Source organism: Cetorhinus maximus, unplaced genomic scaffold (genome assembly GCF_964194155.1).
Source record: "Cetorhinus maximus unplaced genomic scaffold, sCetMax3.hap1.1 HAP1_SCAFFOLD_4777, whole genome shotgun sequence".
Taxonomy (NCBI): domain Eukaryota; kingdom Metazoa; phylum Chordata; class Chondrichthyes; order Lamniformes; family Cetorhinidae; genus Cetorhinus; species Cetorhinus maximus.
This window is the reverse complement of record NW_027600677.1, coordinates 1-10,630: the sequence shown is the minus strand read 5'-3', so window position 1 is coordinate 10,630 and position 10,630 is coordinate 1. Positions and strand designations below refer to the sequence as shown.

Below are 10,630 nucleotides of genomic sequence, written 5' to 3'. Positions count from 1 at the left end.
AGGGGCTGGAGGAGGTTACAGAGATAGGGAGGGGTGTAGGGGCTGGAGGAGGTTACAGAGATAGGGAGGGTTGAAGGGGCTGGAGGAGGTGTCAGAGATAGGGAGGGGTGTAGGGGGCTGGAGGAGGTTACAGAGATAGTGAGGGGTGTAGGGGCTGGCGGAGGTTACAGAGATAGGGAGGGTTGTAGGGGCTGGAGGAGGTTACAGAGATAGGGAAGGTTGTAGGGGCTGGGAGGAGGTTACAGAGATAGGGAGGGTTGTAGGGTCTGGAGGAGGTTACAGAGATAGGGAGGGTTGTAGGGGCTGGAGGAGGTTACAGAGATAGGGAGGGTCGTAGGGTCTGGAGGAGGTTACAGAGATAGGGAGGGTCGTAGGGTCTGGAAGAGGTTACAGGGGTAGGGAGGGTTGTAGGGGTCTGGAGGCGGTTACAGGGGTAGGGAGGGTTGTAGGGGTCTGGAGGAGGTTACAGGGGTAGGGAGGGTTGTAGGGGTCTGGAGGCGGTTACAGGGGTAGGGAGGGTTGTAGGGGTCTGGAGGCGGTTACAGGGGTAGGGAGGGTTGTAGGGGTCTGGAGGAGGTTACAGGGGTAGGGTTATATCACTCCACACGCAGGAAAGTGGAGTTGAGGCCACAGCCAGATCAGTCGTGAACTTATTGAATGGGGGCAGCAGGCTCGTGGGGCCGAGTGGCCTACTCCTGCTCCAGCGGCGCTCCCTCAGCGCTGACCCTCCGACAGTGCGGCGCTCCCTCAGCACTGACCCTCCGACAGTGCGGCGCTCCCTCAGCACTGACCCTCCGACAGCGCGGCACTCCCTCAGCGCTGACCCTCCGACAGCGCGGCGCTCCCTCAGCACTGACCCTCCGACAGCGCGGCGCTCCCTCAGCACTGACCCTCCGACAGTGCGGCGCTCCCTCAGCACTGACCCTCCGACAGTGCGGCGCTCCCTCAGCACTGACCCTCCGACAGTGCGGCGCTCCCTCAGCACTGACCCTCCGACAGTGCGGCACTCCCTCAGCACTGACCCTCCGACAGTGCGGCGCTCCCTCAGCGCTGACCCTCCGACAGTGCGGCGCTCCCTCAGCGCTGACCCTCCGACAGTGCGGCGCTCCCTCAGCGCTGACCCTCCCACAGTGCGGCGCTCCCTCAGCGCTGACCCTCCGACAGTGCGGCGCTCCCTCAGCGCTGACCCTCCCACAGTGCGGCGCTCCCTCAGCGCTGACCCTCCGACAGTGCGGCACTCCCTCAGCGCTGACCCTCCGACAGTGCGGCGCTCCCTCAGCGCTGACCCTCCGACAGTGCGGCGCTCCCTCAGCGCTGACCCTCCGACAGTGCGGTGCTCCCTCAGCGCTGACCCTCCGACAGTGCGGCGCCCTCTCAGCGCTGACTCCCCCCCTGAAACAGGGGGACCATCGCTCCCCGCACCAACCCTAACTCGCCGCACGCGACTTGACAGAAGGAGCTGCGGAGATGCTCACACCGGGTGCTGTATCTTCCTGGGTTTAGGGTGCCCTGCCATACCACATCGCCAAGCATCTTCCGCTGCCTGCATCTCATCCTCTGACACCTTGCGATCGGAAGCTTCCCCATCCTGCGATAGAGAGAGAGAGAGAGAGAAAGAGAGAGGGGGGCAGAAAATCTGCCCAGAGTCGCGATTCCCCCACCCTCAGCAGCGCCGTGAATCGCCCACATCTTGTGTGCCGACAGACACACGTATGAAGAGGCATCACGCTAGAGAGGGAGAGACTGTTCCCAGTGGGCGGGAGGGTCGGTAACCAGAGGGGACACAGATTGAAGAGAATCGGGAACAGAACCAGAGGGTGGGGGTGGGGGGGTGGAGATGAGGAGAATTATTTTTTATAAACACAGCGAGTTGTTGTGATCTGGAAGGCGCTGCCTGAAAGGGCGGTGGAAGCAGATTCAATAGGAACTTTCAAAAGGTGGGGTCGGATAAATACTTGAAGGGGAAACATTTGTAGGGATATGGGTGGGCGGGGAGAGGGAAGAGCAGGGCTGGGGGTTCTAGGACCAATTGGAGACAGCTCTTCTCGAGGGCTAGCACAGACCAGAAGGGGCGAATGCCACTGTCTTCCATCCTTCATTTCATAGGATAGCTGTCGTGACTGTACCTGTACGCAATACTCTAGCTGTGACCCAACTGGGGTTTGAAACCATTCCAAGATAACTAACCCGCTCTTATCTGCTCCGTGCCAGTGTTTCTGGTCCACATGAGTTTCCTCCCTACCCCCTCCATCACTATCCTTCTACTCCTTTCTCCCTCGTATGTTTACCCAGCAGCCCCCCGCCAATAACTTCAATACATCGACGCTATTCACCTCGACCGCTCCCCGTGGGAGCGAGTCCCACATTCTCCCCCACTCCCCGTGGGAGCGAGTCCCACATTCTCCCCGCTCCCCGTGGGAGCGAGTCCCACCTTCTCCCCGCGGGAGCGAGTCCCACATTCTCCCCACTCCCCGTGGGAGCGAGTCCCACATTCACCCCCACTCCCCGTGGCAGTGAGTCCCACATTCTCCCCCACTCCCCGTGGGAGCGAGTCCCACATTCTCCCCCACTCCCCGTGGGAGCGAGTCCCACATTCTCCCCACTCCCCGTGGGAGCGAGTCCCACCTTCTCCCCGCTCCCCGTGGGAGCGAGTCCCACATTCTCCCCCGCTCCCCGTGGGAGCGAGTCCCACATTCTCCCCCACTCCCCGTGGGAGCGAGTCCCACATTCTCCCCACTCCCCGCAGGAGCGAGTCCCACATTCTCCCCCACTCCCGTGGGAGCGAGTCCCACATTCTCCCCCACTCCCCGCAGGAGCGAGTCCCACATTCTCCCCGCTCCCCGTGGCAGCGAGTCCCACATTCTCCCCCACTCCCCGTGGGAGCGAGTCCCACATTCTCCCTGCTCCCCGCGGGAGCGAGTCCCACATTCTCCCCACTCCCCGAGGGAGCGAGTCCCACATTCTCCCCGCTCCCCGTGGGAGCGAGTCCCACATTCTCCCCAGTCCCCGTGGGAGTGAGTCCCACATTCATCCATGGCTCTCTGGGGTAGAGAGTTCCAAAGATTCACAAACCCTCTGAGTGATGAAATTTCTCCTGGTCTCAGTCCTAAACGGGTGACCCCTTATCCCAAGACTGTGACCCACCCCTCCAAACACTGCTGTTCCAGACTCTCCAGCCAGTGGGGGAGGGGGTGTGGGGTGAACAGCCTCTCACCCTCGACCCTGTCAAACGCGCTCAGAATTTTATACATTTCAATTGTATAACCCCCAATTCTTCTGATCTAAAAGGGAAGTTCAGAGAGATCCCATTGCTAATTCCCTGTGCATAATATCCTCTGCTCGGGGACTGAATGGCCTCCTCCTGTTCCTGTGTAACAGGCTCGAGGAGAAGGGGGGGTGGCTGAATGGCCTCCCTCCTCGCTGCTAAAAACGAAGAGCTGGGAGACACACCAAGCAGCTCGCCACCGCTCGCTCCTACCTCTGTCTGGTCGCTGGCGGGTGTCTCGGGCAACGGAGCTGGAGCTGGCTGCTTCTGCAGGTAGGGCTTGAAGACCTGCACCCCCTGGCCCTTTAAGGTGGCAGTCACGGCTTGCTGGCAGGCACCCACGGTGTTCATGCGTTGGAACCATTCGTGAACCGCTGCGTACTCCTCTGTCGACGAAGAGGCACAGAAGAGGCCGGTTAACAAGCACGGAAGTCCTCATTTATCGGACAAACAAACCAGGGTTAAAATGCTTCAATTGTTGATGTACGAGGTACAGGGAGCGAATTGCACATCAGACTTGGGCACCAGCTGTGGTTCATGGGATCGAGCCCCGCGGCCCCTTCAGAGACTTGGCCTCCTTAATTTGTTTTTTTTATATTTGTTCGCAGGGTGTGGGGGTCACTGGGCTGGGTCAGCGTTTATTGCCCATCCCTAATTGCCCCTTGAGAAGGTGGGGGTGGTGAGTGGCCTTCTTGAACCGCTGCAGACCCCGTGTGTGGTGTAGGTACACCCACAGCGCTGTTAGGGATGGAGTTCCAGGATTTTGTCCCGTGTGGTGTAGGTACACCCACGGCGCTGTTAGGGAGGGAGCTCCAGGATTTTGTCCGTGTGGTGTAGGGACACCCACGGCGCTGTTAGGGAGGGAGTTCCAGGATTTTGACCCCAGCGACAGTGAAGGAACGGCCGATATATTCCCAAGTCGGGATGGTGAGTGGCTGGGAGGGGAACTTGCAGGTGGTGGTGTTCCCCATGTGTCTGCTGCCCTCGTCCTTCTAGACGGTAGAGGTCGTGGGTTTGGGCGGCGCTGTCGAAGGAGCCCTTGGCGAGTTGCTGCAGTGCATCTTGTAGATGGTACACACACTGTTGCCCCTGTGCGTCGGTGGTGGTGGAGGGAGTGAATGTTGGTGGATGGGGTGCCCCATCGAGCGGGGCTGCTTTGTCCTGGACGGAGTCGAGCTTCTTGAGTGTTGTGGGAGCCGCACTCATCCAGGCAAGTGGGGAGTGTCCCATCACACTCCTGACTTGTGCCTTGTCGATGGTGGACAGGCTTTGGGGGCAGTCAGGAGGTGAGTGACTCTCCGCAGGATTCCCAGCCTCTGACCTGCTCTTGTAGCCACAGGATATGCTTGGCTGGTCCAAGCCAAGACTCAATTCCAAGGGTGCCCCGTCCTGTTGGAGGATCAGTGCCGAGGGAGCGCCGCGCTGTCGGAGGGTCAGTGCTGAGGGAGCCGTGCACTGTCGGAGGGTCAGTGGTGAGGGAGCGGCATGCTGTTGGAGGGTCAGTGCTGAGGGAGCGCCGCACTGTGAGAGGGTCAGTTCTGAGGAAGCGCAGCACTGTGAGACGGTCAGTGCTGAGGGAGCGGTGCACAGTCGGAGGATCAGTACTGAGGGATCGCCGCACTGTCGGAGGGTCAGCACTGAGGGAGCGCCGCGCTGTTGGAGGGTCAGCGCTGAGAGAGCGCCGCCCTGTCGGAGGGTCAGCGCTGAGGGAGCGCCGCCCTGTCGGAGGGTCAGCGCTGAGGGAGCGCCGCACTGTCGGAGGGTCAGTGCTGAGGGAGCGCCGCCCTGTCGGAGGGTCAGCGCTGAGGGAGCGCCGCCCTGTCGGAGGGTCAGCGCTGAGGGAGCGCCGCACTGTCGGAGGGTCAGTGCTGAGGGAGCGCTGCACTGTCGGAGGGTCAGCGCTGAGGGAGCGCCGCAATGTCGGAGGGTCAGCGCTGAGGGAGCGCCGCACTGTCGGAGCGCCGCACTGTCGGAGGGTCAGCGCTGAGGGAGCGCCGCCCTGTCGGAGGGTCAGCGCCGAGGGAGCGCTGCACTGTCGGAGGGTCAGTGCTGAGGGAGCGCTGCACTGTCGGAGGGTCAGCGCTGAGGGAACGCCGCACTGTCGGAGGGTCAGTGCTGAGGGAGCGCCGCACTGTCGGAGGGTCAGTGCTGAGGGAGCGCCGCCCTGTCGGAGGTATAATGAATAATCCCCGAGGTGCGGCGGACATGCTAAACCTTACGAGAGACCCACTGCCCGACCAAAGTAAATGCGCCCTCGATGTGGGCAGCTGCACGCCCCCATGACCAGGGCCGACACTGGAAGGGCCCCTTCACAGAGAGAGAGCGTGAGACAACGAGGGGACGACACAGTTACCTGGAAGACACGCAGCATCCTGAAGGACAGGGTAAAGGGCCCCCCAGACGACAACATCAGCCACAGTCACGGTGTCCTTCAAGAGATGAGAAGAGACGTGGTTACCACATCATCGCCGGGACTCGGGACCCTGCCTCAGCTACGCTGCTGCTGTGTCTACCCCAATCCCTGCCTCGGGCCACTCCACACTCCCGGCCAGCCACCCGCCCTCCTCCTCCCCCTCACCTCCTGCACACGCGAGGTCATCCAAAGTCACCCCACTGTCGCTCACCGACCTACCGCGGCTCCCAGTTAAGCCAAGCCTCAATTTTAGAATCCTCACCCTCGTGACCCCCTCCAGCCCCCTACAACCCTCCCTATCTCTGTAACCTCCTCCAGACCCTACAGCCCTATCTCTGTAACCTCCTCCAACCCTCCCTATCCCTGTAACCTCCTCCAGCTCCTACACCCCTCCCTATCTCTGTAACCTCCTCCAGCCCCCTACAACCCTCCCTATCTCTGTCACCTCCTCCAGCCCCCTACAACCCTCCCTATCTCTGTAACCTCCTCCAGTCCCCTACAACCCTCCCTATCTCTGTAAACTCCTCCAGTCCCCTACAACCCTCCCTATCTCTGTCACCTCCTCCAGCCCCTACAACCCTCCCTATCTCTGTAACCTCCTCCAGCCCCCTACAACCCTCCCCAGATCTCTGTAACCTCCTCTCTGAGATCTCTGCGCTCCCCCAATTCCCGCCTCTCGCGCATCGTCCAAGGAACAAGGGTCAAACCTACGGAGGTCAGGCAGGGCGTAGCCTGGTCGATCAGCGCCTGGTTGAGGTGGGACAGCTGCCTGGTCAGCGTGGGGATGGAGTCTTCCCTCTTCCTCCCTTGCACTACTGTCTGGTGCAGCGCTGCACTAACCGCCGGCTGCAACCCAAATAAAAGAGGTTTTGTGAATCCAAGAGAGAGACAAAAGACAGGGAATAAATAAACAAGCAAAGGAGCAAACGCGAGGGATACGAGCGACCCAAAGGGGCTGAACCTTCGCAGAGAATCTATCAGCACGGATACGTTAACCCTGCTTCTTCCTCCACAGCAGAAGGTTAAGGGGCGGGGAGAGGAGATTGAATCGAGGCGTTCAAAATCAGGAAGCGGGGTTTGGGTAGAGAGGGAGAGACTGTTTCCAGTGGCGGGAGGGCCGAGTTTTTCCAGCATTTTCTGTTCCTATTTCCGCCTCTTCTCGACTACGCTCCCCTCAGGTTTGGTGTCGGCCTCGCAAACGCCCTGGACCCTGACCAGCAACGCTCCAGCAGGACGTAGAAGGGGAGCATTCGGCCCTTCTGGTCTGTGCTGGCCCTTCGTGTAGAGCAGTCCCAATTGGTCCTCGGACCCCCCACACCTGCTCTTCCCCTCCTCCCCGCTCACCCACATCCCTACAAATTTTTCCCCCTTCGAGTATTTATCCCATTCCCCCCTCCTCCTATTGAATCTGCTTCCACCGCCCTTTCAGGCAGCGCCTTCCAGATCACAACAACTCGCTGTGTTTATAAAAAATAATTCTCATCTCCCCCCCTCCCCACCCACCCCCACCCCCTCTGGTTCTGTTCCCGATTCTCTTCAATCTGTGTCCCCTCTGGTTACCGACCCTCCCGCCCACTGGGAACAGTCTCTCCCTCTCCTACTCTACCCCAAACCACCTCCCCACTTCGTGATTTTGAACAACTCGATTCAATCTCCCCCCCTCCCTCCCTTAACCTTCTCTGCTCTAAGGAGAGCAATCCCGGCCTCTATCCCTCATGGGGAGACATAGCGGTAATGTCACTGGACTCGAAGTCCAGGCGAATGCTCTGGGTAGGGGAGGGGAACACGGGTTCAGATCCCTCCACGGCAGCTGATGGGAGTTTAAAATTCGATTAATAAAACCGGGGAATCGAGAGCGAGTCTCAGTCTCGGTGACCGTGACAACGATCATCGATTGTCGTCAAAACCCGTCTGGTTCACTAACGTCCCCTTTAGGGGAGGGGGAATCTGCCGTCCTTACCCCTGGTCTGGCCCTACACGTGACTCCAGACCCCCACCCCACACACACACACACACACACACACACACACACACACACAGCGACGGGGTTCGACTCTCAACCGCCCCTTCTCCAACGGTCCGGCGAGACGCTGGGTTCGAGGGGGCAATTGGGGATGGGCAACAAACGCCTCACCCCCGCCAGCGACGCCCACATCCCACGGGAGACCACCAGAGGAAAACATAACCGCGAGTCTCTGGCATAACCTTTTGAGAATCGTCAAAGCCGGAATGGGGGGGGAACGGAAGCGCTGAGGTCTTGGAGGGCCACAGGAGGCGGGAGAGATGGGGAGCAGAGGGATTTGAAGATGAGGGTGAGAATTTTTTTTAATATAAAAAAAAAGCACAAGGCGTTGTTGCCCTACTAGATCGATTCCAGAGATGTGGTGGGGGGGCTTGTCTGATGAGGAGAGATTGAGCAGTTTAGGCCTACACTCACTAGAGTTTAGAAGGGTGAGAGGAGATCTAACTGAGGTGTATAAGATGCTAAAGGGGATAGACAAAGGGGGTAGACGTGGAGCGGATGTTTCCCCTTGTGGGGCGTTCAGGAACGAGAGGCCACAGTTTTAGGCTGAGGGGGCGGTAGATTTAAATCGGAGATGGGGAGGGAATTACTTTTCTCAAAGGGTCTGTGGAATTCACGCTGCCTCTGTGTCTCTCTCGCTCTGACTCTCGCTCTCTCTGTCTCTCTCTCTCAATCTCGGTCTCCCTCCCTCTCTCTGTCTCCCTCTATCACTCAGTATCTCTCTCTGTGTCTCTCTCGCTCTCTCTGTCTCTCTCTCAATCTCGGTCTCCCTCCCTCTCTCTGTCTCCCTCTATCACTCAGTATCTCTCGCTCTGACTCTCGCTCTCTCTCAATCTCGGTCTCCCTCCCTCTCTCTGTCTCCCTCTATCACTCAGTATCTCTCTCTCTGTGTCTCTCTCGCTCTGACTCTCGCTCTCTCTGTCTCTCTCTGAATCTCGGTCTCCCTCCCTCTCTCTGTCTCCCTCTATCACTCAGTATCTCTCTCTCTGTGTCTCCCTCTATCACTCAGTATCTCTCTCTCTGTGTCTCCCTCTATCACTCAGTATCTCTCTCTGTGTCTCCCTCTATCACTCAGTACCTCACTCTCACCTCACTGTCGCTATTTCTATGTCTCTCTCTATGTCCATCACTCTCCCTCTCACTCTGTCTCTCTCACTCTCTAAGGGGTTGAGATGTTATTGGGGGGGGGTGGAGAAAGAGGGCAGGAAATCGGAGTTGAGGCCGAAATCAGATCAGCCGCGACGGTATTGAATGGCGGGGCAGGCTCGGAGGGGGTGCTGAATGGCCTACTCCTGCTCCTGGTTCTTAGGTAGCGGGATCCAGGGCCGGTCGGCAAGCGTAGCGGCGGTGAACGAGACTCTGCGCGAGGTAGAACGCTGGGCGGCGGGGGGGGGGGTGGACAGTAGAGTTTCGGAACAAGCCCCGGCCGCACTCACCCGCAGCTGCACCGCTTCCCATTCCAGCCACTGGTCGGTCGCATCGCCGGGGTCCTTCCCACTGACGTTGAATAAGTACCTGTCGGCACAAGAATTAAAAAGCGGGGAAGTTTGCGTCGGACCTGCAATCGAGCGCTTAAAAAACAAACAAAAGGGAGCTCTGGTCGCCCTATGACGAGAAAGGATAGGGAGAGGCGCTGGGAGACGGCGCAGAGATGAGTTTACAGGCGCTACACCGGAGAGGCACGGGTGTACGCGTGTTGGAGCGCGTGTGGGACCTGGACAGGGTGGATAGGGAGCAGTTGTTCCCCTGAGTTGAAGGGTCAGTCACGAGGGGGGCATAAGTTCAAGGTGAGGGACAGGAGGTTTAGGGGGGATGTGAGGAAGAACTTTTTGACCCAGAGGGTGGTGAGGGTCTGGAATGCGCTGCCTGGGAGGGTGGTGGAGGCGGGTTAGCCTCACGTCCTTTAAAAAAGTACCTGGATGGGCACTTGGCGCCTTATAAACATTCAAGGCTACGGGGTTCCAAGCGCTGGGTCAACGGGATTAGGGAGGTGGGTCGGGTGTTTCTCACGTGTCGGGTGTTTCTCACGTGTCGGGTGTTTCTCATGTGTCGGGTGTTTCTCACGTGTCGGGTGTTTCTCACGTGTCGGGTGCAGACTCGATGGGCCGAAGGGTCTCTCCTGCACCGTGCGGTTCTGCGCCTGTCCGTGGCTCCCTGGAAGTGGCAGGACAGGCGGAGAGAAGACGGTGGTCAAGGATAGCACGTGATCACGCCTCCCTTTTATAGGGCCCAGGTACAGAAGACAAAAGCAGGGAGGCGTCACGAGGGAACTGTACGCCACAGCTGGGGTCGGGCCACAGCTGGAGCTTTTTGCCTCCGCGGGCTCTGGTCAGCACACGGACACGACAGGGAGGACGCGATCGCTCCGGAGAGAGAGAGAGGGCGCAGGGGATATTGGCAAGAGCGATGGGCGGGGCTCGAAAATTGCACGGACGGCGACCGGTAGGAGGATCGGAGCGCGGACACGTGGAGGGTGTTGGGTGTCTGGAATTCGCTGCCAGTGCCCGCTGCTGGCGTCTATCACCCACCCCACCCCACCCCCGTCCCGGAGGGTTTCACACTCACCGGCAAATGGCGTTGGCTGAGAACACGAAGTCGCCGCTGTGTAACTGCAGGGCCGGGAGCTGAGAGTGCGACAGGAAGGGGACCACGTGCTCTGAAAAGGGGGAGAGAGAGGACATTTTGAGAGACGCTGGGTCATTTTTAATCCAGTGCCGCACCGCTCCAGGGGGCGTCCTGGAAGAGAGGGGGGTTGGTCAGCGGCCAGCGAGCGAGCGAGGGTGGCAATCGGACGGGCCCCTCCCTACTGGCCGAGGGGGTCAGTGTGGCCCGCCCGCCCGCCCGCCCACAGTACCACCACCCTCCTCCTCCTCCGCCCCCAACACCCCACCCCCACCGTCCCGCCCAAGGAACCTGACACTCTCAGCAA

General features: G+C 59.7%; 1 protein-coding gene across 1 annotated transcript; it reads right to left on the bottom strand.

Moving 5' to 3' along the window:
• Positions 1-1,471: 1,471 nt before the first annotated feature.
• On the bottom strand, positions 1,472-10,357 carry LOC144678596 (methionine--tRNA ligase, cytoplasmic-like; the record flags this gene model as incomplete). The annotated part of the gene is made up of 6 exons (XM_078538333.1): positions 1,472-1,588; positions 3,479-3,651; positions 5,619-5,694; positions 6,390-6,524; positions 9,138-9,216; positions 10,267-10,357. Coding segments are annotated over 6 exons (671 nt in total), but the record flags the coding sequence as incomplete, so codon positions are not given.
• Positions 10,358-10,630: the final 273 nt, after the last annotated feature.